Source organism: Aulonocara stuartgranti, assembly GCF_965226115.1.
Source record: "Aulonocara stuartgranti genome assembly, chromosome: 10".
NCBI lineage: Eukaryota > Metazoa > Chordata > Actinopteri > Cichliformes > Cichlidae > Aulonocara > Aulonocara stuartgranti.
Genome location: NC_138946.1, coordinates 27583653 through 27610051, shown reverse-complemented (window position 1 = coordinate 27610051; position 26399 = coordinate 27583653). Strand labels below are relative to the sequence as shown.

General features: G+C 42.3%; 1 protein-coding gene and 1 long non-coding RNA gene across 4 annotated transcripts in view; one reads left to right on the top strand and one right to left on the bottom strand.

Annotated features, from left to right (window-relative positions):
* Window positions 1–564: 564 nt before the first annotated feature.
* Window positions 565–26399, bottom strand: part of LOC309715454 — a 135400-nt gene continuing 109565 nt past the window's right edge. The window contains exons 2-3 of one of the 2 annotated variants that reach the window (XR_014279211.1): window positions 2977–3147; window positions 565–720 (exon numbers count right to left, since the gene is read on the bottom strand). This is a non-coding gene — a long non-coding RNA (uncharacterized lncRNA). Of the gene's footprint in view, window positions 721–2159; window positions 2248–2976; window positions 3148–26399 lie in introns of those variants that run through there. The other variant, XR_014279212.1, reaches the window with a different exon arrangement.
* The window catches only part of mlxipl (MLX interacting protein like), a 35481-nt gene continuing 17242 nt past the window's right edge, over window positions 8161–26399 (top strand). The window contains exons 1-11 of one of the 2 annotated variants that reach the window (XR_014279209.1): window positions 8161–8186; window positions 8766–9368; window positions 10798–10904; window positions 11067–11149; window positions 11240–11329; window positions 11562–11603; window positions 14520–14694; window positions 16308–16388; window positions 21799–21950; window positions 22076–22673; window positions 22778–22851. Coding sequence is in view for 1 of the 2 variants with exons in the window: in XM_082548590.1 (XP_082404716.1) it covers window positions 9022–9368; window positions 10798–10904; window positions 11067–11149; window positions 11240–11329; window positions 11562–11603; window positions 14520–14694; window positions 16308–16388; window positions 21799–21950; window positions 22076–22673; window positions 22778–22851 (1749 nt within the window). In the remaining variant the exon portion in view is untranslated. Of the gene's footprint in view, window positions 8187–8765; window positions 9369–10797; window positions 10905–11066; window positions 11150–11239; window positions 11330–11561; window positions 11604–14519; window positions 14695–16307; window positions 16389–21798; window positions 21951–22075; window positions 22674–22777; window positions 22852–26399 lie in introns of those variants that run through there. The other variant, XM_082548590.1, reaches the window with a different exon arrangement.

Below are 26399 nucleotides of genomic sequence, written 5' to 3'. Positions count from 1 at the left end.
GTCGAAGCAGGTGATCGAAGCAGTGAAAGAAATAAAGAAAGAAACCAAGGACAAGGGTGAGCAGCATAAAAACAAGAGGGGGAAAAGAGGGGGAAAAGAGAGGGAAAAAAACGAGAAGAAAAAAACCCAAAACGTAAACATTCCAATTAAATCACTGACGGAGAGTGACGGTGTTAATTCTGCTATGAAATCACACTTTAAGATGCGATTTGATACCGGTAAGTTAAACAGATATTAATGCAAGTTAGTGTGAGTGGATAGGGAAAGGGTGTAGCTGATTCTTATCTGGTGTGAGGTTAATACAGCCACGGAGTGATGTTGGGGTCGCGGTGGAGCTGTCCATCCACGTAGGGCCGGTCCACAACGATGACAGCGCGGGAGTCCTTCTGGATGAAGCCGCGTCGGATTGGGAAGAGGACCCTGCGTCGTTCCAAGATCTCTTTAGAGATCGTTGGAACGACCGGTCACGGACTTCAGCGTGACCGGTCGTTCACGCTGAAGTCCGTTCCTTTTAATTCCCTGCCGCGGCTTTTCACATGTTGCTTTTGTTTCAAGTGGCCGAATTTTGCCACATAGGACGTGGTCTCCTGGCCGTAGCCCGAATGGGGCCGAGGCGATGCACCCCATCGAAGACGATGTTCTTCACCGTGTCCTCCGGCAGCTTCAGGTGGGTTTTGATGAAGCTTTTTACCGTGGTCTCCGCGTCCTCTCCAGCGGCTTCTGGAATACCAGAAAATACCAGATTATCACGCATGCTACGAGCTTGTAGATCAATTACTGTTTCATTTATTTTTTTATTTTCTCTATTGAGCTGGGTAACATTTTCTGTGAGACATTTCACCGACTCCCTTAGCGTGGCATTTTCAGCAGCAAGCGTTTCCACTTGCTGCTGGCTGAACACCAGGGATTCTCGCAAGCATTTAAATTCCCGGTGAAGAATCTCCACCAAGGACAGCCTTGCGTCGAAACTGGACAATCGCTTGTCGATCGACTCCAGTATGTCGGCAATATCTTTGCTGGCTGGCGATGTTGTCCCGGGGGAAACTAGTATTAAAATACATCGAGTCTGTTGTTTTCCAGGTTTTACGCTTTATTGCGTCGACTGCAGATCAGTGACAAGTAGTGTACAGAACGAAGCTGGGCAAGTGGCTCCTCCTACTTTGCTCGCTCCCGTAGATGGGGAAACAACTTTTGCCAGGGGTAACTACTTTGGCACAACACCGCTACGCTGCTCCATGTCTCTCCTGCTGCCCTACGTCCAGCCATACACGTCCCCTTCTCTGACCTGCCAGACCCTCCGTTGGCCGCTGCCAACAAGGGAGGCCCGATTGATTCCTGTCCCCTGTGCCCTCCAGGTGCATCTAATTGAGGAAGCAAGGGGACGGAGACTCTCCGGGAGAAGTCCCAATAAATACAATAAAAGCATGCAACACTAAAATACACTCAACATTAAAACAAAAAGCATGCAACCACTCGATAATAAAAAATCCTTCCCCGGATGACATTTGCATAGCTTTACGATGTAACCCTGGAGACAGAGTCGATCACATTAGCTAGCGGTGCATGTTTACTACAGTGAATGAGGTGATTGTGTGCACAGTGTCCACACGCTGCACAAGGTATTGTTTTTTATTTATATATATTTACCTTCTGTTGACCATCACCTCAGCTTCCGCATTACACTTTCAGCCTACAAATGTACACTGTCTAAATATGAACACATTCAAAAAATAAAGTTGCTTACAACATTCATGTCTCAGAAATAAAGCACAGCTGTTCATGTTTGTCATTAGTTTTATTTGTATGAAAATTATGAACTTCACATTGTGTATCTATTTAAAGAACATTTGATAAGTCTGATTTACTCCTTTGCCTTATGAGAGCTGGAATAAATATATATCCTGACGATTACAGTTGAGCAACCTTCAGCTAAATCTTCAAACAGTAGAGACAGGAAATGGGATCAGATTAATCTTTGCTTAGTCAAAAGCAGATACCTCCTTGTTCAGTTTTCAATTTTTAATAACAAACTGTAACATGCACTAATATTATACATCTCACAACAACAATACATTTTTCAAACTTTTTGATCGTTGCAGTGAACAGACATGTTGCTTTTAAAATCACATGCAGTGTGTGACCATGATTGGCACACCGTTCACTGAGACCACGAATGCCACTTCGTTGAAGCATTCTTCTTCTTGCCATCAAAATGGAAGCAGAAAGAGCGCAAGCTGCTTTGATCTACTGAAAGGAAAAAGCAGAACATCTGAGCTGAAACCAGTCAGCTGAAATCATTAAGATAGAAACAATAATTCAATAATTCAGGCAGCGTAGCCTACTCGGTGCTGTGCGGAAGGTTAGGGGGGTTTTTTTCGCTGTAAAAAGACGTTTTCTTCGAACAGCGGACGCTAATGTTTTTGTCACGTTTTACGGAATCAAACTCAAAGTAAGGTCAGTACTTCCATGCTTTAAACGCTGCATGATCATCCTCTCTCCCACAGTCGATATATTATCCATTGTTGATCTGCACACAGCTGTTGCCACGAACGTCGCACTCGCTTACGTCATTGTCATGAGACACTCTCGCAAAATCACGGTTTTAGTAGCGCAGTAACAGTAATCTAATTACCTTTTTTTGCAATAGTAATCCCTTACTTTACTTGTGACTTGAAAAAAATAATCGGATTACTGTAACGCGTTACTGCCCATCTCTGGTCATGACAGAAGCTAATATTTCTGTCATAACAGCCTCGCTTCTGTCACTCTGCCCCAGGGCAGCTGTGGCTACAACTGTAGCTGCCTCCACCAGTGTGTGAATGTGAGAGTGAATGAATAATGGAATTATAAAGCGCTTTGGGTGCCTTGAAAAGCGCTATATAAATCCAATCCATTATAACATCGTTTAAGCTCAGTTTTTAAAACCTTAGAATGTAACTACAGCCCATCCCATGCAGCAGTATATGAATGACTAACCTCGTATTGTAGATGGATTATCTCAGTTGTTCTCCTGGCTGAAGTTTGGTCCTTTTACAGCATCCTGCCATGCGATTACATTTGTTCCTGACCACCGAGAACACTCACGTTAACTTTTATCGAGTAGAAAAAAAGTTAGCTTGTTTATATTATGCTAACATAGCTGTGTCGCTAGCGGTCACGTAGCACATCATTATATACCAGCTAGCCCAACTTCAGTAACCCTACAAACGTCACTGCTGTTTAGTTTTCTGTCTTCATTTATGCTGGAAGTGATAACAGAGCTGTACGTTTTAATTTGTTTCCAAAACCCAGCAGTCAGGACATGCTATATTGTATTTAGATAGAAGCTAGCGAGCTAACTCCCTGCTAACTTCTAACTCCGTTAAATGTCATAAATTCCTTTTTCATGGATGCCTGGATGTTAAACTCAATTGTCACACCTGGTAGAGCAGAACGCTGATCATTTTATTAAAGATGAAAGACTTTAGACAGTTTTTCAACTCTCAGTAATGCCATAGTGATCGTTTGATATATGGACCTGCAGCGGAGTTTAGGTCCAGACGCGGCTAGTGACGTCAGACTGAACAACCGGATACCACATCGGCTAGTGGTCATGAGGTGGTGCGCTGAAGGACCTTCCTGTTGATGTTGAGCGAGTCCGAAATCCCATTATTTGTACGGACGCAGCAGCTTGACTCGTGGTAGATGTTTCTCAGGGCTTGTTTAATCTGAACAAGCCTTTAAGGTCACATAATATGGAACGCCAGGACTGCCATAATGAATTAATTAAATACACCATTAAATAATTAATTAAATGTGGCAATAATTAATTAACTCATTCACTGCCAGCCATTGGCACTGAATGAGTTAAACCCATTGACTCATTCACTGCCATTGACGGCTATAGACGTCAATGGCAGTGAATGAGTTAAAATGTGAAATACATAAATAATTAATTAAATGTGTCAATAATTAATTAATTACATGTGTCATAACTATTTATTTAATTAATTAATTCCAATTTTAATTAATCTGAATCAGAATCAGAATCGTGTTTATTGGCCAAGTATATGTGCAGACACATACAGGGAATTTGGTTCCGGTAGATGGTGGCTCTCAAGCACAGTAATGTAAATCACACACACACACATACGTGTCTATATACACATTACACATACGTACACAAAGCTGTGTAAACCAACTATAAATAACGAATCTAAACTTATATACATAAAATACAGAAATGAATGAGGTGAAATGAATACTACAAAATGTACATAAGGTGCAGCTGCAGTCTGACAGTGGGAGCAGTGTGACAGGTCAACTGTTAAGAAGGGAGATGGCGAGGGGAAAGAAACTGTTCCTGTGTCGGGTGGTCCTGGTCTGCGGGCTTCTGTACCGTCTGCCAGAGGGCAGCAGATCAAAAAGTCTGTGTCCAGGGTGTGAGGGGTCTGTGATGATTTTCCCTGCCCGTTTCCTGGTTCTTGAGAGGTACAGATCCTGGATGGAGGGCAGGCCGATGATCCTTTCTGCTGCCCGTACAGTCCGCTCCAGTCTGCTCCTGTCCTGTTTAGTGGCTGCTCCATACCAGACTGTGATGGAGGAGCACAGGACAGACTCAATGACCGCAGTGTAGAACTGGATCAGCAGCTCCTGTGGAAGACTGTACTTCCCCAGTTGTCTCAGGAAGTACATCCTCTGCTGGGTCTTTTTGAGGATGGAGTTGATGTTGGTCTCCCACTTCAGGTCCTGGGAGATGGTTGTACCCAGGAACTCGAAGATCTTCACAGTTGACACAGGGCTGTCTGATATGGTGAGGAGGAGCAGAGTTGAGGGATGTCTCCTGAAGTCCACTGTCATCTCTACAGTCTTAAGAGTGTTCAGCTCCAGATTGTGCTGACTGCACCAGAGTACCAGCCGCTCAACTTCCTGCCGGTATGCAGACTCATCACCATCTTGAATGAGGCCAATGACAGTGGTGTCATCTGCAAACTTTAGGAGTTTGACAGCCGAGTTCTTGGAGGTGCAGTCGTTAGTGTAGAGGGAGAACAGTAGTGGTGAGAGGACACATCCTTGAGGGGCACCAATACTGAGGGACCGGGTTTCAGAGGTGATCTCCCCCAGCCTCACTTGTTGCTTTCTGTCTGTCAGGAAGCTGGTGATCCACTGACAGGTAGCTGGTGACACGCTGAGCTGGGAGAGTTTGGAGGAAAGAAGTTCAGGCACAATGGTGTTAAAAGCCGAACTAAAGTCCACAAACAGGACCCTGGCATACTGTAAGTTCCCGGGTGGTCAAGGTGTTGCAGAATGTAATGCAGCCCCATGTTCACTGCATCATCCACCGACCTGTTTGCCCGGTAGGCAAACTGCAGAGGGTCCAGCTGGTGGCCTGTAATGTCTTTCAGATGGGCTAACACCAGTCGTTCGAAGGATTTCATGACCACAGACGTCAAGGCGACAGGTCTGTAGTCATTCAGTCCTGTGATGGTGGGTTTCTTGGGAACAGGGATGATGGTGGAGCGTTTGAAGCAGGAGGGAACTTCACACAGCTCCAGGGATCTGTTGAAGATGCGAGTAAAGATGGGAGCCAGCTGTTCAGCACAGGTTTTGAGGCAGGAGGGTGAGACGCCGTCTGGTCCGGGGAAGAAAAGTGCGAGAGAGCGCAGTACCGAGGCTGTCATCCGCGGCGCCATCTTGAAAAATAATTATTGCCACATTTAATTAAGTATTTAATGGTGTATTTAATTAATTCATTATGGCAGTCCTGGCGTTCCATAACTTAAAGGCTTGTTCAGTTAATGATCACTGTCAGCCTCTCTTGGTTTTTATTACCACTGTTCAATTTAAAGCTCAGTTTTTAAAACCTTACGATGTAACTACAGCCCAGCCCATGCAGCAGTATATGAATGACTAACCTTCTATTGTGGATGTGTAACGGAGTTAAAAATACCTCTGAAAAACATGCACTTACCTGTTCTTAATTATTATTTTAAGTGTGAATTTTATCATTTTTTTATTGTATTTTATTTTGAAAACCCAGAAACCGGATCTCACCCTAGCATTTAGAAGCTGCTAAGGCTTCTGCTCCTCACAGCGCGCGTTTTCACTGTGAGGGTAATTTCTGTAATGAAAGGCTCTGGCATTTTTATGTTTTCTGGTGTGAATGTTGTTACATAAGTTGTACATGTCGATGTATATAGGTTCATACTGATGTTAGAAAGTTTCTGTGTAACCGAAACAAAGGCTGGTTGCTGTTAAACAGTGTTTCTGCCGTATTTATGCTCTTTGGCAGTAAGCTTTTGTCAGCTCCCTAGTGGTTGCTGCGCATTTCAGGAAATGTGTTTGGATTTACTGTTTTTCTGTGCTTTTTGTGATGTTGTTTTACATTGTAGGAGCTACAATTGCTGGTACCATCAGAAGACACCTGTTGAGTGTGTTTTATGTCTTCTGCAGGAATAAACTGTGAAAAGCCAACCTTTCTGAGCGTCTGTGATTTTTGAAGAGCTGGAAGTGTTACAGATGGATTATCTCAGTTGTTCTCCTGACTGAAGTTTGGTCCGTTTACAGCATCCTGCCATGCTAGGGGTTTGTCTCTAACCATCAGGAACCCTCATCAAGTGGAAAAAAGTTAGCATTCATCCTCCAAATTCACTGTTTATGTTATGCTGGCATAGCTGTGTAGCTAGCCAACCATGTAGGACATCATTATATACAAGCTAGCCCAACTTCAGTAACCCTACAAAAGTCACTGCTGTTTAGTTTTCTGTCTTCGTTTATGTCGGAAGTGATAGCAGAGCTAGTGAAATACACCTCTCTCAAGGCTACTTCCTCTCCGATGCAAGCGGGCCTAGAATCCTCTCTCTCTCAGCCCTGAGTGATGCTCTCGAGCTCATGGAGAGCATGCTGTTCTTGCTAGGAACGGATGACGGGGGATTCCTCTTCACTGATGTTTTCTTTCAACAGTTGCCAGCTCCAGTGCGAGCTGGCCTCGCCAACTCCCCACTGCTGGCCGCGAAGGACTACCGCTCACTCACAGAAGAAGCGTATCGCATTCTCCTGGCTACCAGGAGCTTCAGGATCCAGGCGATAGTTCCCGACTCACTGATGGCATCTCCCGTGCCCCCGCCTATTCTCCCGGGCTCCTCCAACTCATTGATGGTGGCTGGAATCGCGCGTGACAGCACCGTGCCGCCTTTGCAGTTTTAAGGGAAACGAGCCCGCCAGCATTTTATAGCGGCTGCGACCGCTGACAATAAGGAAAGGCTGCTCTTCATAGAGGACACACTCTGGGAGACGTTTTCTGGTTGACTCCGGCACTCGTTGTATTACTAACATCGCTTACTTTTAATAGTCATTCTACGAATGCTGTCCGTTTAAATGGTCTTACCTGTAAACTCTGCGGTATTCACCAGATTCCAGCGAGAGTGGATTCTGGAGTACTTCCCATGCTCCTGTTAGTGATCATCCATCTGGATGGATGATAACAACCTTCTGAACAGTTTATTATCATCCATCTGGATGGATGATAACAACCTTCTGAACAGTTTAGGAGGTAGAGAAGGTCAATCCTGGCCCATATCTATGGGACTGATTTCTGCTAATAACGTCCACTGTATGGACTGATAACATCCGAAGCGGGTGTACCCCTCACAATATGGGCATTTTTAGGGTCCTCCATGAACACCCAGAGACTCATTAAAGCTTAGAGAAGTGACCAGAAGGCTGACTGGGCTAACAGGCTAAGAGACTATGAAAGGTATATTCAACTTGAAGAGCTGCACTTTGTAGTTATTTTTCCTTTGTCATGACTAAGAATGAACTAATATACACTCATTGGACACTTCATTAGTTACATCTTGGTTGTACCATGTTGGACCCCTTTTTGCCTTCAGATCTGTGCTTGTGGCACAGATTCAACAAAGTATTACAGAGTGTCATAGAGTTATAGAAGATTTGTCGGCTCCAAATCCATGATGTGAATTTGCTGTTCTACCACATCCCAAAAGTGCTTTTTTAAATTTAGATCTGGTGACTGGAGGCCATTTGAGTACAGTGAACTGTGAACGGTGAACAATCCCCAACAATCAGACAATCCTGTTGAGCAAGCACTTGGCAAATGTGGGAGGGAAAAACCCTTTTCAACAGGAAGAAGCTTCTAGCAGACCCAGGTTCGGGGAGGGACAGCCATCTACTACAACCAATTGGAGGTGAGGTGAAGGGAAGCCCCACTCCTTCGTGTCTGCTTGCTGTGGAGGCTTTTTAAATTATTTTATCCGGAAATATTTCAAGAAAATATTTTCAGGCTTAACGCACACACACACACACACACACACACACACACACACACACACACACACACACACACAGAAATAATTAGAAAACATGCAACAAAGAATACCGCCAATAGAGGCCGGTATTTTTTGCTTTATGGGTTAAAAAAGCTCCATAATATCAATTATGAAGGATCAGAACTTGTTAATAATCATTCCTAAACACAGATATATGTGATATGTTTTAAATGTGCAGAAATCCTTTTACATGCACAGAATTGTTGCTTGCTGAAACACATCTAAAATGTTAAAGTTTAGAAGCAAATTAAAATATATATACAGTTCCCTTCAAAGCTGATAGTTAAGGTTGTGGTTGTTTGTGTATATAGTGATGATAATATGAATCTGTGACACATCCACTTGAAGCCGGTTTACTCCTACTTTCTAATACTTTTTTTTTTTTTTGGTTTATTAATAATTACCACTTTCTGTCTATTTTCTTCGGGACTTTACCAGTTCGAGAAGTTGACATAATGATAGTATGCTGTTACACAACAGTCCACACACACACCGTGCTCCAGAGGTGTAGGTCCTGCAGCTGGTTGGCTGAGCCCTCCACTGACAGATGAGGATAATCATTGCTTGATAGCAAACGGCTCTTCCTTGAGGAAATATTCAAATATCTGAAGAAAACAGGACAGGAAGCGGGGGAAGACAGCTGAGGAGAAAGTTCACTTTCTGTCCGATCCTCACCGCTGAATGAAAGTGCGCAATGGCGGGCAAAGGGAGTGTTTGCTCGGCCGGAGAGAGCCAGCTTCAGGACTTCTTAGAATCGGACTCTGACCCGGAGGGGGAACCCGCTCGGGTGGCCGGCACCGGGCCGTCGCCCGAAGCTTTCCCCCGCACTCAGGTGATCCACAGCGGACACTTCATGGTATCCTCGCCCCACAGCGACTCTGCGGCGCGGAGGAGGAAGAGTGGAGGGTCTCTGAGGTACGACTTTGACACGGTGAACAGAACGGGGTGTCAAACGTACCGCTACGGTCCACTCAGCTCCGGGAGCCTAAGCATCGACCCCACTCTGACCCGCCTGTTCGAGTGCATGTCACTGGCCTACAGGTGGGTCCCTGCTGCGTGCAGTAGGGGGAAAGAATGAAGTCGGGGTTTTAATCAGCATTTTTATTTTCAGCTTTCTGCTTGTTCAGTTCAGCTAAACCATGTGGAAGAAAATATCTCCAAAGAATGTGAAAGTGTCTCATTCTGAGCTGACATTTAAAGCAGCGATATGCACAGGATCAGTCTCTGTTTTAAAATAAGAGTATTGTAAATTAACCGAAGCTCACTAAACGAACTAAACTAAACCATATTTTAAAATATATTTTTTAATATATATATTTATATTTGTCTTAATAGAATTCCCTTCAAAGCTGATAGTTAATGCTGTGGTTGTTTGTGTATATGTGTTGTCAGTCTGTTGCATAACCAGTTTGGAAATTTTCACCAAAAAAAAGTGGACTTTGATTCTAGTTGGCAGGACTGGACAAAGGACAGTGTGACTGATGCAAAGGAAAGAAACTCCTGACACGATGCCCTAGAAATTTGTTTTTCTGTTTGAGAGCAGCCATTTGTTACAAGATGTCACAAATAGCTCCTGCATATAGCAGGAGCTATTTGCAACTATAGCAGAGGAAGCCGCCGCACTTAAAACAAACCAAATACCAAAGAAACCTCCCTATACTCTCTAAACATGCTTACGTTTCAGTAACATCAGACTACACATTGATTTTTCATTTACTTAAAAAATGAGGACCACTTTCTTTGAAACCGTGTTTATAAGAGCTTTCATCAACCCTTGGCCCAAAGAAGACTTTTTTTTTTCTTTCTTTTTTTTTAAAATCTGCTGTCACTGGGTGGAAAATTGCATTTGTTTATAGATCTAGTTTCACAAATTGTGGCACTGTTTCAGGATTCATTGTGCAACTATTATCAAACACAAAAAAAATAGATTTAAAACAAGTACTTTTATTATATATTTATATATATTTTCCAAGACTATGACATGGCCTCTTATTCCGCACAGATTGCTGCTCTGCTTTCCGCTATTTATCATTAACCAGACTGATGTAAAGTGGTTCCTCTGCTGATTGCTCTTTGTTTTTTCGCAATAGGCTGTCTCTGCTGTTCGGGCTGAATAATACGCAGCCATGTCAGTCCATTAAAAGCATGTTGAGAATGATTTCCCCAGGCTTCCTAGCAACTCCTTGAGCACCTCACATTAGGAGCTCTATTCTCAGCAGGCAGAGAAACAGTGAGGGAGGGGGGGGGGGAAAGCACATAAAGCCGGGTTGTATACCGGGGAATAAGTTGATTGGCTACTATTAGTCAAAATCAGGGCAGGTTTGAGGCAGTGTTCCTATTGTTTTTTTCTAAAAGAGGCATAAACATCATTTATGCACGTTTATGCCTTTTTGCCTCAAAGACTATAAATGAAAGGGCTTTCACATTTTCCCCGAAACAAATACATATTCCACCTTTCTTTTCTCCACAGTGGTAAGATAGTCTCTCCTAAATGGAAATCTTTTAAGGGTCTGCGGTTGCTGTGGAGGGATAAGATCCGTCTGAACAATGCAATCTGGAGAGCATGGTTCATTCAGTGTGAGTGCTGGTGCTTTTTTTTTTTTTTTTTTTTTTAAATTGTGAGACTAGAAGAACCGGGTGACCTAACATGGGTTGAGAGAATCCACATTTCACCAGAATGAATGTCTACGCCGCAGCTGATTTTTCTTGTCCTTTTTTCCCTCTTTCTGCTTGGCTCAGATGTGGAGAAGAGGAAAAACCCAGTATGTGGCTTTGTGACCCCGCTGGATGGCTTGGAGGCAGATGCGCATCGAAAGCCCGAAGTGAGTGAATGAATGATGTAGGTGTTGCATATTTAAGCTCATCCTTGGAAAAAAAACATACTTAGTGTTTCACTGGCATCCTGTCAACAGGCGATCATATTAGAGGGCAGCTACTGGAAGAGAAGGATTGAGGTAGTGATCAAGGAGTACCATAAGTGGAGGATTTACTACAAGAAGAGGGTGAGCGCTCACCTTATTCACAGTACATCTTTAAACTGTCTCTAAGTCAGTACCAGTACCTATTGGTTGGACAGTTTGTCACGTTTTCATAGTCCCCAAAGGATGAACCCCAATGGCCCCACTTTCCAACACTTTTACCTGATCAAAACTGTAATTAGTTAACATAAGGTGATGTGCATAAAAACAAAAACATGGTTCATTTCCACACTCGCTCTGTCTTTTTCTGCTGCAGCTTCAGAAAAAGAAGGATGACATCCTATTAATGCTTCAAGAGGTAAGTCAGAAGTCACACATTACTTCATTATTGCTACATTATTGCAATATTGCAAGGAAATTAAAGTTGAAAAGTATTGATTTTGAAGAGTGGAGGCTGAAGCTGGCCAACTGATCCAACATATATTGTAATTTTTGGGTGACCTGCTGGCATTGTTTACTTTTGAATGTCCTTGTAGTGACATAGGATCACTAAAGACCACCAAGCGACTATTTTTAGCATTTGAATTTAGCCTCCCTGGCTGAACAAGGGAGGAGGGGAGAAAAAAAGAGATTTAAAAAAGAAAATAGAAATGGGCAAAACAACTTGGGCTGTGCGTCACAACCTGACATATGAAGGCAACTGACCCAGCTAACTGCCTGCTGCAACAATACCCATAACTCTTAATCTTTATTCAAGAAAAATGGTGAAAAAAATGAATGTAACCTAATCAAATATGACCTACTTCCAGCAGCACTTGGCAAAAACCGGGCAGCAGAGGGGCATCTGCTTTCGACAGAGACGCTAAGGTGGCAGAGACAAAATATTTAGTGGCAGAGAGGAGAAACAGCGGGGGGGCAGAGAGAGGGAGGTGCCTCATTCATGATAGTATTCCTCATATTTCATCTTTCATGGGCTCTAATTTTTCATTTTTCTGTAGATGTGCTGTGGCACTGGAAGTCCAAGCTTTACTTGAGTTCAACATTAGGAAAACTTCAATAATAATGCTGTGTCTGACCCGTCTTTTGATGGATTACGCGGCAAGGCCAATATCAGCAAGTAGCTGACAGGTCAAAGATCACTTCACTGTGTTTTTATGCTCTGTGCACTCATATCCTTATCACACCATTCTCTTAACAGATTACATTTAGTGCTTAGAAAAACACTAGTCAAAAGTGTGAATGTCGTATGTCATATATGCAGTTACACAGTTACAGTTGTGCACTTTTAACCTGTGACAGCCCTAGTCTAAAATTTAATTGGCTTTACATTTTTAGCATCAACCACTTTCTAATAAAGTAGAATTGTAAAATAACGTTCAGATTATTATCTACAGTGACAATGTATTTCAATAGATTTTTACACAGTTCATTTACAGACTGTAGCAGGGTGTGGTTTGTGGCTCAGCTGCATGGGAGAGGTGGAGCAGTGGGTTCAGGGGAAGCTGACCCTGAGCTGTTCTTCAAAACCTGGTCACACCTTCCCTATTTCAGTAGGTTGCAGGGACCTGAAGGATGTAGTGTGTGGTTTAGAGTGAAGAAGGCAGCTGGAAAGCTGCTCTAATAATAACACGAAAAAGGCTGAAAATTAAGATCACTAGACTTAGCCCTTATATTCAGTCTGAGAGTGAAATAATATCCTATTAGGTGATAATGCTGTGTAAACGAGTAAGGAAAAAAAAAATCTCACTCTGCAAGAGGGAGACACACACATAAGTAAACAAAATGAACACACACTACAAGCACTGTACACTCTGAGCCATCAAATAATTTACAGAAAAATCAAATGTTTTTGAATACATTATTTAATGAACAACAATGAAAAACAATCACACTGACAATGTAGCAGTCTCAAAACCTCACCCATTAAATACGAAGCACTTGGTGTTACAGGGTTAAGCTGCCTTTTTAAACGGGCACAAAGAGAATTGAGCTGTTCTGCAGTTTTGGAGCTAAGGTGTGGAAGGCACGATCAACCTCATTTCTTGGACTGGCACACGGAACCGTAAGAAGACCCCTCTCTGAGGACCAGAGAAGTCAACTTGTAGTGCAGGGATGAAACAGTTCAATAATTTAGGTGGGCCCCCTCTCCACCAGGAAGGAAGGACCAACGTCGTTGAATGAAATTCAAACTTGATAGGTGGGAGATGCAAATGTTTTAAAAGTGGGGTAATCTGTAGGGTAGGGTAAGGTTCACTAATAGCTTTGATTAAAAAAAAAATTGCGTCCTTCTGGATACCAAAGTTTAGTTAGATTTAGATCTAGGAGAATCTCTTTTGAAATGAAACTTCTCGCCAAACGATGTAAACGCACCCTGTCGATGCTGCAGTCTTTCAGCCGCTCATATGCATGTGTATATTTTCTCCAAGCAGCATCAGTTTGTGTTTAGCAGGGGCCTTTTACAGTTTGCATGCACGTGTGTGTGTGTGCGACTCCCAGAATTAGGTCAGGGACAAAAGGCTGCCGCTCTTATTGAAATGGTGAGACATCAAAATAAAGAAATGAACAAAGCCAACATAATGAAAACCTGTGAGGGCCCACTGTTTCTGAACAATGTGTCAAAACAGCTTTTTCATGATGCACCCCACATGCACACGCGCACACATACACACATACATGTGCGCACAACAATCTTACCTCATTTCTGCTCGTGCGTGCTTGTATTCTAAGAGGGGATGTCGTGTGTTCAGACGTAATCAGAAATAGTTTCCGGCTCAATCTGGTGGGCTTCCCTATAAATGTGGCCCTGGGCTTAGAAGTGGAAGGTAAAGGCGGAGTAGAAGATCGGGGTGAAACAAAGCATCTCAAACAGGCTGGCTTTGGCACTTCATTTCTGTGAGTTGTTCACTGGGTTTCCAAAGGAGAAGGGGCAGAAAGGGATGGGGGGGGAGATGACAGCTTAGCACATGTTTCATGTTGAAGTTGTGAATGCTGTAGGTGTGCAGTTTTGTTTTGTGTGTAACTGGAGATAGATGTTTTTTTTTCTTGCTGTTTTAATATTAGTTTTGAGAGGCATTTTGTCATTTATCAGCGGAACAAACGTGACACAAAGTTTTCATAGAGCACTAATTGCAGGCACAGATTGGGAGAACTAGAAGTCATTGATGAATTAGGACTTTCCAGCTCTATTTATGTTGAGCCCCTAATGGATAGATCTGGGATTAACTTGGCATGTCAGATCCTGTAAGTGTTCTGATTCCTTGTTGATGTTTGGCAGGGTCAGATCTGCCAAGCCAGGCAGGACAAATGGCCCTATCAGACATACCAGGAACCTGAAGCTGTCCCCGCGGAGGTCCACATGTTTGACCTGGACTGCCTTCTGTCCGACATCTCTGACACCCTATTCACCATGACACAGAAGCCATGTCCCTGGACCAGCGAGCGACACAACAGTGAGTAGTAGACAAGTTTGTGGAATGACTTTCAGCAGGGACTTGTGTCTCAAATCCTGCAGAATTTGATCGGAAGCATTTAAAAGCAAGGCTGATCGTAGGCTGCATAGTGCATGGATTAAATAATTGATTCCAATTAGTTGTTACTGGGCTGAAAATTATATCCTGGTTCATTTTACTTTTAGAATCAAATAAATTGCCCAAAATAATATTTCTAACTCAAGTCTGTCATAGACAGGAGCTTTAGGGACAGATTTTCAGCAAAAAAGGAACATAATCATAGAGATATGGTTGGACTTTTATTTCTCTCATTTTAAATGTGGTCTTGTTTTCAGAAATGGATGCCCTTTTCCAAAAAAAAGGTAAATAACAGCAGAATGCATTAATTTTCAAATAATTAAAAGTTAAATTTGATGGAAAATAATACATGGGCATCATATAAAATGCAGAGAAATTGAGAAATACACATATATATATATTTTTTTTTCTCTTTAAAATTTGATACCAGCAACATATAAAAGTAGGGATGGGGCCTGTTTACTGCAGTGCTACATCACCTGTTTTTTTGTTTGTTTGTTTTTGTGTGTGTGTGTGTGGGGGGGTTTAACAGTAGCCTGTCATCCATTCGCACTTCCCAACGCTCTCATTATCTGTCTGTTCAAAGTATGCCTTTACCCAGCAGATGGTTGTCCTAGCTTAAAAAGATGAAAACATGGGTAAAAAGGCAATGTGGATCAGCACGCCTAAAGCTCAGTCAGAGCTGGGGACTATCAGACACAATACATTTTGGAGTCTGTGCTGTTTTCCAAGCCATCTCACGGTGACAAGGGAACAACAAGGCAAAGCAGGAAGTCCCCATCAACACTTTGTTTCTTGTGCAACCTAAACAAATAAGATATGTGATTTCTTCAGCTGGCAGGTGGACAGGTTGCCTTTAAACACAGCCAGCTGGCTGTTTCTGCCAGTGTCTGGGGTGACTGTAGCTCAGGTAGCAGAGCAGGTCAGCCTCTAATCAGAAGGTTGGTGGTTCGATCCCAGGCTGCCTCTTGGCTGCATGCCAAATATCCTTGGGCAAGATACTAACCCCATGTTTGCCTACTGGTGGTGGTCAGAGGGCCCAGTGGCACCAGTGTACGGCAGCCTCGCCTCTGACAGTGCGCCCCAGGGCAGCTCTGGCTACAACGTAGCTTGCCATTGCCAGTGTGTGAATGACTGAATGTAGTGTAAAGTGCTTTGGGGTCCTTAGGGACTGAGTAAAGTGCTATACAAATGCAGGCCATTTACCAGTGTCCACTTTTTGCTAATCTATGTTAAAAACAGCCTTTGATGAAAGATCCATCTTCTAACTCTCAGCAAGAGGGCAAACAAATCCAAACTATGCTTTAATATAATGTAGAAGTATTTCACTTTCTAAGTTCCTACCTCAGTTTGGTGACTCTGTCTGCTGGTCACATGGGTTAGCAATTCAGCCAATGAAACCCACATTACAAATAAGGAAATTCCCTATGATGAAAGATGACTTGTCAAAAAAAAACAAAAAACAAAAAACACAATAGCACTAGAGCATTTCTTTCTCACGCATGCATCTATTATTATGTTCTCTTCCACTTCAGCATACACCAGCAATGCTGACATGATTCAACCAGGCTTGACTCCACTGCAGCCCAACCTGGATGATTTCATGGATATACCAGGTACTTTCTACCCTTTCATATGTCCATCTGTTTATCTGTAAATGTGAACATGTGAAGAACTGATTAATGCATCCAATCACAGGTTGATTACAGTTAGATGCTTTCTGACAGTGCATGATATAGTGTGAAGAGTACTTGAGTTTTTAAGATTAGATTCTTATCAGCCATATTTGGCTGATGATTATCTTAATCATATTTTTGTAGTACATAAATTAAGTTTCTATTCCAGATGTTGATGAGTGAAAAAACCTTGAGGGACACTCCTCTGATTTGTGCTATGTCAGCAGTATGTTCTTTGGCATTCATGAGTTAAAGGATTGTCAAAGGCAGGGTTGAACTGGGGAAAATGGGGAAGTGGAAGAGGATGTATTTAACCACTATTGCTACTTTTGGCACCACCTAGAAACTAGGGAAATAAATATTGATGGGCTGGAAGATGATTATGATGATTTTCTATTTTTTTTATAAAGTAAAATTATGTTGTTACCACAATTCCTATTGAGCTGTAGCTTTCAGGTCTGTGATTTCATTTAATTTTGATTGGATTTTATAAATTCATGGCATAGGGAGCTAATATAACATAAATTGAGCTGAAATGAATGAAAGTTGCACTAATATTGATTAGATGGACCAACACATGGCTTCACACAAGTTTCACTCCTGCTTTGTATCATTTAGAGGTATAAATATGCAACTGTTAGCAAGCTTGCCGGCTTTAAAAGTGATAGCATAGCTTTTACAAATGGCTGAAAGTTAATTGATGCAAGGTAAAGTAAATGTCTTTGTAAAGCATGACTAAATGTAGAGAACCTAACTTACCAAGCTGACACGTACTGGACAAGAAGCCAATATGGCAGTATGCCTGGGGTGTCTGCTTTAGTCTTTATACTGAATCGAGTCAGCCTGCAGCAAAAGAGGAGCAAAGCTTCAAGCAAGAGGAAGGAACCAGGTTAGAGTTTAGTTTCTTGCTCAGGGCAACAATGGCTGTGATTTTTCTGGCATTTGTATTACTTTCAGTGATGCAATCCTGCAGCCCCATGGCTACAAGTAAGTCTTTGTAACCAACAGACAACCTGTTGCCCACTGCTGTGTTTGTGTGTGTGTGTTTGTTCTTACTGCCCTGACAGGCTCCTGAAGTATCAGCTGTGTGGTGTCTTTGCTTTTTTTGTCACAGTGACCAGGCAGCTAGTATCTGTCAGCGCTCTTAATTAATTCATGATTTCTCTGTATTTCTCTTACATGAAAATACTGAGTTTTCTTTTTACTGAGATAAAAAAAAGAGCTTTTGGTATGCATTACCTACTGTGAGATCATGAGGCATTCTGAACAATGTGTCTTGATGAAAGACGCTCAGTTCAGGAAAACTTAGGGTTACTGCCAGTTTGAGTGAAGACAGTTAATATTGACTGCTCAAACCTTAAATAACATGTGAAAAAACTGGCAACCTGCCAGCATAGATTTAAAACTATGTGACCTGGCAAATAAAATGTAAATACCCTGACTGATTATCTCAATCAGAGAGCTTCACATTGTGTGAGGGTTTAATTTTCCATTTCTGTTCTTTGTCTCTTTTATCTTAAAATAAAGACGGAAGAGACACTATACTGCAAAAAGTATTCAGTTGTCTGCCTTCACACGCAAATGAACTTGAGTGACATCCCATTTTTAATCCACAGGATTTAATATGAAGTTGGCACACCCTTTGAAAATATAACAGCTTCAGCTCTACTGGGAAGGCTTTCCACAAGGTTTAGGAGTGTTTATGGGAATTTTTGACCATTCTTCCAAAACTGCATTTATGAGGTCAGAAACCGATGACTGATGAGAAGACCCAGCTTTCAGACTCCGCTCTTATTAATTTCAAAGGTGTTCTGTGAGATCAGCACTCTGTGTAGGCCAGTTAAGTTCCTATCACTGGAACTAAAAGGCCGAGCCCTACTCCTGAAGAGCAATGCCACACTATAATCCCCTCTCCATCATACTTTACACAATGCAGTTAGACAAGTAGGGTTCTCCTGACTCTGCGGAAAGTTAGTGACCTCTGTTAACTATGTGCCTCGGCATCCACTGACACTGCTCTGTGAGTTTACGTCGCCTACCACTTTGTAGCTGAGTTGCTGTCGTTCCCAATTGCTTCCACTTTGTTATAAGACCACTAACAGTTGATTTTGGAATATTTAGCAGTGAGGAAACTTTAAAACTCACTGCACAGGCAGCATCCTGTCACTAGAATTCACTGAGCTCCTGAGAGCGACCCATTCATTCACAAATGTTTGTAGAAGCACTCTGCATGACTAGGTGTGTGATTTTTTTTTTTTTTTTTTTTTTTTACTTTTTTTTCTTATATACACCTGTGGCCATGAAAGTGACTGGAACACCTGAATTCAGTGATTTGAATGGTTGTGTGAATACTCATGGCTGTACGGTGTAAGTACTAGTGTTATACAGTGGGGCAAAAAAGTATTTAGTCAGCCACCGATTGTGCAAGTTCCCCCACTTAAAATGATGACAGAGGTCAGTAATTTGCACCAGAGGTACACTTCAACTGTGAGAGACAGAATGTAAAAAAAAAAATCCATGAATTCACATGGTAGGATTTGTAAAGAATTTATTCGTAAATTAGGGTGGAAAATAAGTATTTGGTCACCTCAAACAAGGAAAATCTCTGGCTCTCACAGAGCTGTAACGTCTTCTGTAAGAAGCTTTTCTGTCCCCCACTCGTTACCTGTATGAATGGCACCTGTTTGAACTCATCATCTGTATAAAAGACACCTGTCCACAGCTTCAAACAGTCAGACTCCAAACTCCGCCATGGCCAAGACCAAAGAGCTTTCGAAGGACACCAGGAAAAGTATTGTAGACCTGCACCAGACTGGGAAGAGTGAATCTACAATAGGCAAGCAGCTTGGTGTGAAAAAATCAACTGTGGGAGCAATTATCAGAAAATGGAAGACATACAAGACCATTACGTGGTCAGTACACACAAACAAAACAGTGAAGAAGGCGCAGCAGCGCCTCTTCTTTCTCAGGAGGCTGAAAAGATTCGGCATGAGCCCCCGCATCCTCAGGACCTTCTATCACTGTGCCATTGAGAGCATCCTCACTGGATGCATCACCACCTGGTATGGCAACAGCACCGCCTACAACTGCAAAGCTCTCCAGCGAGTAGTGCGGTGCTCTGAACGGATAATTGGAGGTGAGCTTCCCTCCCTCCAAGACATCTACAGGAAGCGGTGCCTGAGGAAAGTGGGGAGGATCATCAAGGACTCCAGTCACCCCAGCCATAAACTGTTCAGACTACTTCCATCAGGAAGGAGGTTCTGCAGCATCCGGTCCCGTACCAGCAGACTGAGAGACAGCTTTTTCCATCAGGCCATCAGACTGCTGAACACTTCATAGACACCTCAGCTTCACTACTGGAACTTTAACATTATGCACTCCATACTGTACAGTAACGCCACTGTTTTGCACATGTCTCACTCTGTATATTTTATTTTATATATTTTATTTATTGTTTACTCTATTTAATTTGTAAAATATGTGTACACACACACACACACACACACACGTAGAAAAATGCATATACTATTATATATTGTACATATATTTATTAGTTTCAGATGTAGCCATTCTTGTATTTTGCTTGTTTACATTATTGTATTTTGCACAACTCTGTTGCTTGTGAAGCTCGCACACAAGAATTTCACTCACATGTGCTGTACCAATGTACCTGCACATGTGATGTGACAATAAAAGTGATCTGATTTGATTTGATTTGATTTTGATAATCTCCCTCGATCTGGGGCTCCACGCAAGATCTCATCCCGTGGGGTCAAAATGATCATGAGAACGGTGAGCAAAGATCCCAGAACCACACGGGGGGACCTGGTGAATGACCTGCAGAGAGCTGGGACCAAAGTAACAAAGGTCACCATCAGTAACACACTACAACGACAGGGAATCAAATCCCGCGGTGCCAGACGTGTTCCGCTGCTGAAGCCAGTGCATGTCCAGGCCCATCTGAAGTTTGCCAGAGAGCACATGGATGATACAGCAGAGGATTGGGAGAATGTCATGTGGTCAGATGAAACCAAAGTAGAACTTTTTGGTATAAACTCAACTCATCGTGTTTGGAGGAAGAAGAATACTGAGTTGCATCCCAAGAACACCATACCTACTGTGAAGCATGGGGGTGGGAACATCATGCTATGGGGCTGTTTTTCTGCCAAGGGGACAGGACGACTGATCCGTGTTAAGGACAGAATGAATGGGGCCATGTATCGTGAGATTTTGAGCCAAAACCTCCTTCCATCAGTGAGAACTTTGAAGATGAAACGAGGCTGGGTCTTCCAACATGACAATGATCCAAAACACACCGCCTGGGCAACAAAGGAGTGGCTCCGTAAGAAGCATTTGAAAGTCCTGGAGTGGCCTAGCCAGTCTCCAGACCTCAACCCCATAGAAAATCTGTGGCGGGAGTTGAAAGTCCGTGTTGCTCGGCGACAGCCCCAAAACATCACTGCTCTCGAGAAGATCTGCATGGAGGAATGGGCCAAAATACCAGCTACTGTGTATGCAAACCTGGTAAAGACCTATAGTAAACGTTTGACCTCTGTTATTGCCAACAAAGGTTATGTTACAAAGTATTGAGTTGTATTTTTGTTATTGACCAAATACTTATTTTCCACCCTGATTTACGAATAAATTCTTTACAAATCCTACCATGTGGATTCATGGATTTTTTTTTTTTTTTTTTTTTTTTTTCTTTTCACATTCTGTCTGTCACAGTTGAAGTGTACCTCTGGTGCAAATTACTGACCTCTGTCATCATTTTAGGTGGGGGAACTTGCACAATCGGTGGCTGACTAAATACTTTTTTGCCCCACTGTACCATGTCTAGAAAATCTGCAAAAACTGGTTTTTATCGGAATGCTACACTGGTCACTGTATATACAATGTAACAGAAACTGCAGTACACAAAATACAAAATCCTTATTTGGTATAACCTCTGTTTCTTCAGTTGTCCACCAGAGAGCACTATCCTACTTTCCATGTATTATTTTACCATGAAGTAAAATATCTAAGGTGTGTGTGTGTGTGTGTGTGTGTGTGTGTGTGTGCCGCTGGCAGGCCTTTAAAAGTAAGAAGAATATTTCTATCATTCATTAGACAGGAAGGCGGGGTAGGATCATTTAATTTTCTACTTCCTACTTCCTTTTCAGCATAAAATTTGAGTTACTTATAAACAGTTGATTGATATATTGGTTAGTTTTTGTTGAATGTCTATATATGTCACGTGTACTTTATTTAATTAGATTATTCTTTTAAATGTGTTATCTTCCTGCTGTATCAGAGCCTTTTCCAGTTGATATTCTGAATAACATACTATATATACTGTACTCTTTCTCAGATATCTTTATGAACAACCGTGGCCAACCCACCGAGCACACTGGTTTTGCGGACTGTAGCTATTTTGGGAGTTCTTCTGGTGCAGCGTTTGCTCCAGTTCCCTCCCCTGTGGCAACAGCGCCCCGGCTTCTCATCGACACGCAGCTGGCTCAGGTACTGCTGCTGTTATCAGCTTCTTCTGTTTGTGTTTATTGTCTGCTTGTGCAGAATTATTCAATTATTCCAGCATCTAATGTTATTCTTGTTTAATCAGTAAAACAGATTAATTTTTTTCCCAGCCCAATCTACTATCTGACAATCTGTCCCACCCCTCTATATCTAATACCCGGCCAAACCAGACCAGCTCTGGCCAGGATTGTGGAGAATACCACACATCCAACATCATAACAGAAGCCATGCCTTATATTGCTCAGTCATACCATGATGCACCAGTTTCTATAGCATTTAGCAGCAGCACTGAACAGACGGCCTCTGCTAGTATTCCCTTTTTGTACCCACTGCCATGCCACAAGTTTGGTTACTATACGACAAGCAGTGGAACCTCCACTGTCATCACTCACACAGCCTCCACCATGGGGGCTCAGGGTGCTGCGCAGCAGGCTCACGGATACCCTCACACAGGGGAAACGTACTCCCAGACTCCCTGCCACTCTCTCTCTTACCTAGCTGTTGTATCTGACCCGGTCCATGCAGCGCTGCCCTCTGTCACAGCAGCTCACTGCTTCTCAGTGCCAGAACAGGTGACATTTACGGGGGCCAAAGGGAAGCATAAGCAAAAGACAGGAGGAGCGAGGACAGCTGCCCCCCCTGTACTTCCATCCACTCCCCCACCCACTAGCTGTCTGGCTAAACTGCTCTCCACTGGGGCTCATGAACGTGAGTGAATTCTGACATGTTCTTCCTCAACTAACAGTTTTTTAAGTAAAACAAAAATAAAAAATGCAGTGGGCTAATGTTTAATTTTGGATTTGTGTTATCAGGAAAGCCAACCCTGGGATTTGATACTGCTCCAGTGACAGCCAAAGCTCAGAGGTCATCATCCTCTAGCTCCTCAGTGAGTGTGGAAAACTGGCTTAGCACAGCATGTCAACAAGAAATAACTAATGAACTTTAGTGACTTTTACCAAGTGCTACTGGAGAATGGATATTCATATCATCAAGGCCACTCAGCATTGTATTACTGATATATGTATGTAAGTATGAGCAACTAAAGGAGTGCTGTGTGCTGGCAATAGACACAGGTGTCCTTAGTAAGCCGCACCTTAGTGTTAATGTTTTTGTAGAAGACTGCAGAAATTTTCAAAAGCTTACCTGATAAATAGGTTACATCTAAAAGTTTACTCATCTAACCTAAACAAAAGAGGACATAGCAAGCGGTCTCTTTTCATTCAGCAAGCAGATTTATGTCCATTATAAGTTCCTAATCTCATATATATATATATATATATATATATATATATATATTAGGGGTGCAACGATATTCGTATCGATATTGAACCGTTCGATACAGTGCTTTCGGTTCGGTACGCATATGTATCGAACAATACAACATTTGTAATTTATTTTATCAATTTTCCTTCTGACGATGCTGTCTGTGTGGAGCGCTCAGTGAATCTGTGTTCGACTACTCCGCCTAGGCTGCACTGTCGAGCGCAGATCCACTGAGCGCTCCACACAGACAGCATAGTCAGAAGGAAGAGCACAGGGCAAGCTAGCGAGACAGAAGTTAAGCTCTCCTTGCAACAGGCAAATTGACCCTCATTCAGATCTGGCGTTTGGAATTATTTTGGTTTTCATGTGACGTATGACCCTGAAGGTAAGCGAGTCATGGACTAAAGTAAAACAGTATGTTGGATGTGCCATGCAATGCTCAATTACATTGGTGTGAACTAGTGTGTTAGCGCAGTTAGCTCGTTAACGTGTTGGCCGTCTAGCCCCATGCACGGAGCGATCGGCGGTAGCTCGTTAACGGAGATTTGCCGTGTTGTGGCGTTAAGGTCATTTCAACGAGATTAACCTGAAAGCACTAGTGGGAACACAACGAATATGACTGCACATTTACACCGACATCATCCTAGTGCAAAGACAAAAACAACAAGCATGCTACTAACTTTAGCCAAGTCATTTAGACAGCTGTTAGCACATGATTCTCCTTATGCTGCTGAGAATATAGCCCAGAAGAAGCGGATAGTATAGCTTTTATTTTGGAAAGAGCCATTTCTCTGTAATAAACTCTCTTTTCCAAAGATGAGTGATTCCTCAATCAGATACAGGGCTTGCAATATCGCTAGCCCGACGTCCCGGAGCTAGCGATTTTTTCAGTCGGGCTACCAAAATCTATCTCTTCCCTGCCCGTCGGGCTATTGTAGGAAAAATATATGTCAATGCTTTTGCATTCTTTCAGAAATGTAGCTGGGTAATTATGTCATTGGCATCGGTGAGCCACTGTCAATATGTGACATATTGAAGTCGCGTTTGAATTTGCGCTCGTTTTTTTGCTTTCACTTTGCAATCGTGCGAACTGTGTATAGAGAGCGACAGTACTGATCTGTGAGTGATGATAATTTGCGCACCAATTCCTCTGACATCGTCTTATTAATCGTTAGCTTACTATGCAAACATGACAAGTGAAATCTCCCGCAGCAAGCTTAAACATGTGAGAGGTTGATCGCGCAGAGAATCGCTGAGCTTATGTGAGTGCGTGTGTAAAAGCATTTCAGTTCTGCTGAGCCAAATAAGACAGGTCAGGGTGAAGAAGTGACAGCCAAATAAAAGCTTACCACAAAACGGAGAAGTTATGACAAATCAGACTATAAGGCAAAAAGAAAGTGCAGCTTTATGGTTTCATGGACAAAATAATTTCTGTGGCTGCAATATGACGAGCTATATAACCAGGGCTGCACATAAGTGGTCCGCAGGTGCACATTCGCTGTCAAAATAAAAAACGCGCACAAGGGTTAGGGTTAGGGTTAAATTTAAAAACTGTACTTTTGAGTTAAAATATATATTTATAATTTTAATAAATGACAAATTAAAAATGCATGAACATTTTTTTTGTATCGAAAAAATATCGAACCGTGACACCAAAGTATCGAACCGAACCGAACCGTGAATTTTGTGTATCGTTGCACCCCTAATATATATATATATTAGGGGTGCAACGATACACAAATTTTTAATTTGTCATTTATTAAAATTATAAATATATATTTTAACTCAAAAGTACAGTTTTTAAATTTAACCCTAACCCTAACCCTTGTGCGCGTTTTTTATTTAGTATTTAGTATTTATTTATTTATTGTCATTGTCAAGAACAATGAAATTGCGTTTGGGGCTTCCATACAACCCAAAAAAAAAGAAGAAAATAATAAATACCCCTTAAAACCCAAGTGTACATATTTAACCCAGTGTGACTCCAATGCAATAAGACAATCCTTAGCAATAATGTTCGTAGAAATTCAGACAAAGACCTGAGAAACATGACAAAATACAACAATGCAACCCATTCAATATTATTGTACTGTGAGATATGATATCAGATATGATAGTTATCTATTTAAGAAAGAGGGGGGGGGGGGGCAGGAGGGGGAAGAGAATAAAGATATGATGCACCAATGCAGACCAGTTCATTGCTATTAAGAAGTTGGATATGGTTATTGTCCGTGAGAGCGAATGCGCACCTGCGGACCACTTATGTGCAGCCCTGGTTATATAGCTCGTCATATTGCAGCCACAGAAATTATTTTGTCCATGAAACCATAAAGCTGCACTTTCTTTTTGCCTTATAGTCTGATTTGTCATAACTTCTCCGTTTTGTGGTAAGCTTTTCTTTGGCTGTCACTTCTTCACCCTGACCTGTCTTATTTGGCTCAGCAGAACTGAAATGCTTTTACACACGCACTCACATAAGCTCAGCGATTCTCTGCGCGATCAACCTCTCACATGTTTAAGCTTGCTGCGGGAGATTTCACTTGTCATGTTTGCATAGTAAGCTAACGATTAATAAGACGATGTCAGAGGAATTGGTGCGCAAATTATCATCACTCACAGATCAGTGCTGTTGCTCTCTATACACAGTTCGCACGATTGCAAAGTGAAAGCAAAAAAACAAGCGCAAATTCAAACGCGATTTCAATATGTCACATATTGACAGTGGCTCACCGATGCCAATGACATAATTACCCAGCTACATTTCTGAAAGAATGCAAAAGCATTGACATATATTTTTCCTACAATAGCCCGACGGGCAGGGAAGAGATAGATTTTGGTAGCCCGACTGGAAAAAATCGCTAGCCCCGGGACGTCGGGCTAGCGATATTGCAAGCCCTGTATCTGATTGAGGAATCACTCATCTTTGGAAAAGAGAGTTTATTACAGAGAAATGGCTCTTTCCAAAATAAAAGCTATACTATCCGCTTCTTCTGGGCTATATTCTCAGCAGCATAAGGAGAATCATGTGCTAACAGCTGTCTAAATGACTCGGCTAAAGTTAGTAGCATGCTTGCTTTTTTTTGTCTGCTTCCACTTGTCTTTGCACTAGGATGATGTCGGCGTAAATGTGCAGTCATATTCGTTGTGTTCCCACTAGTGCTTTCAGGTTAA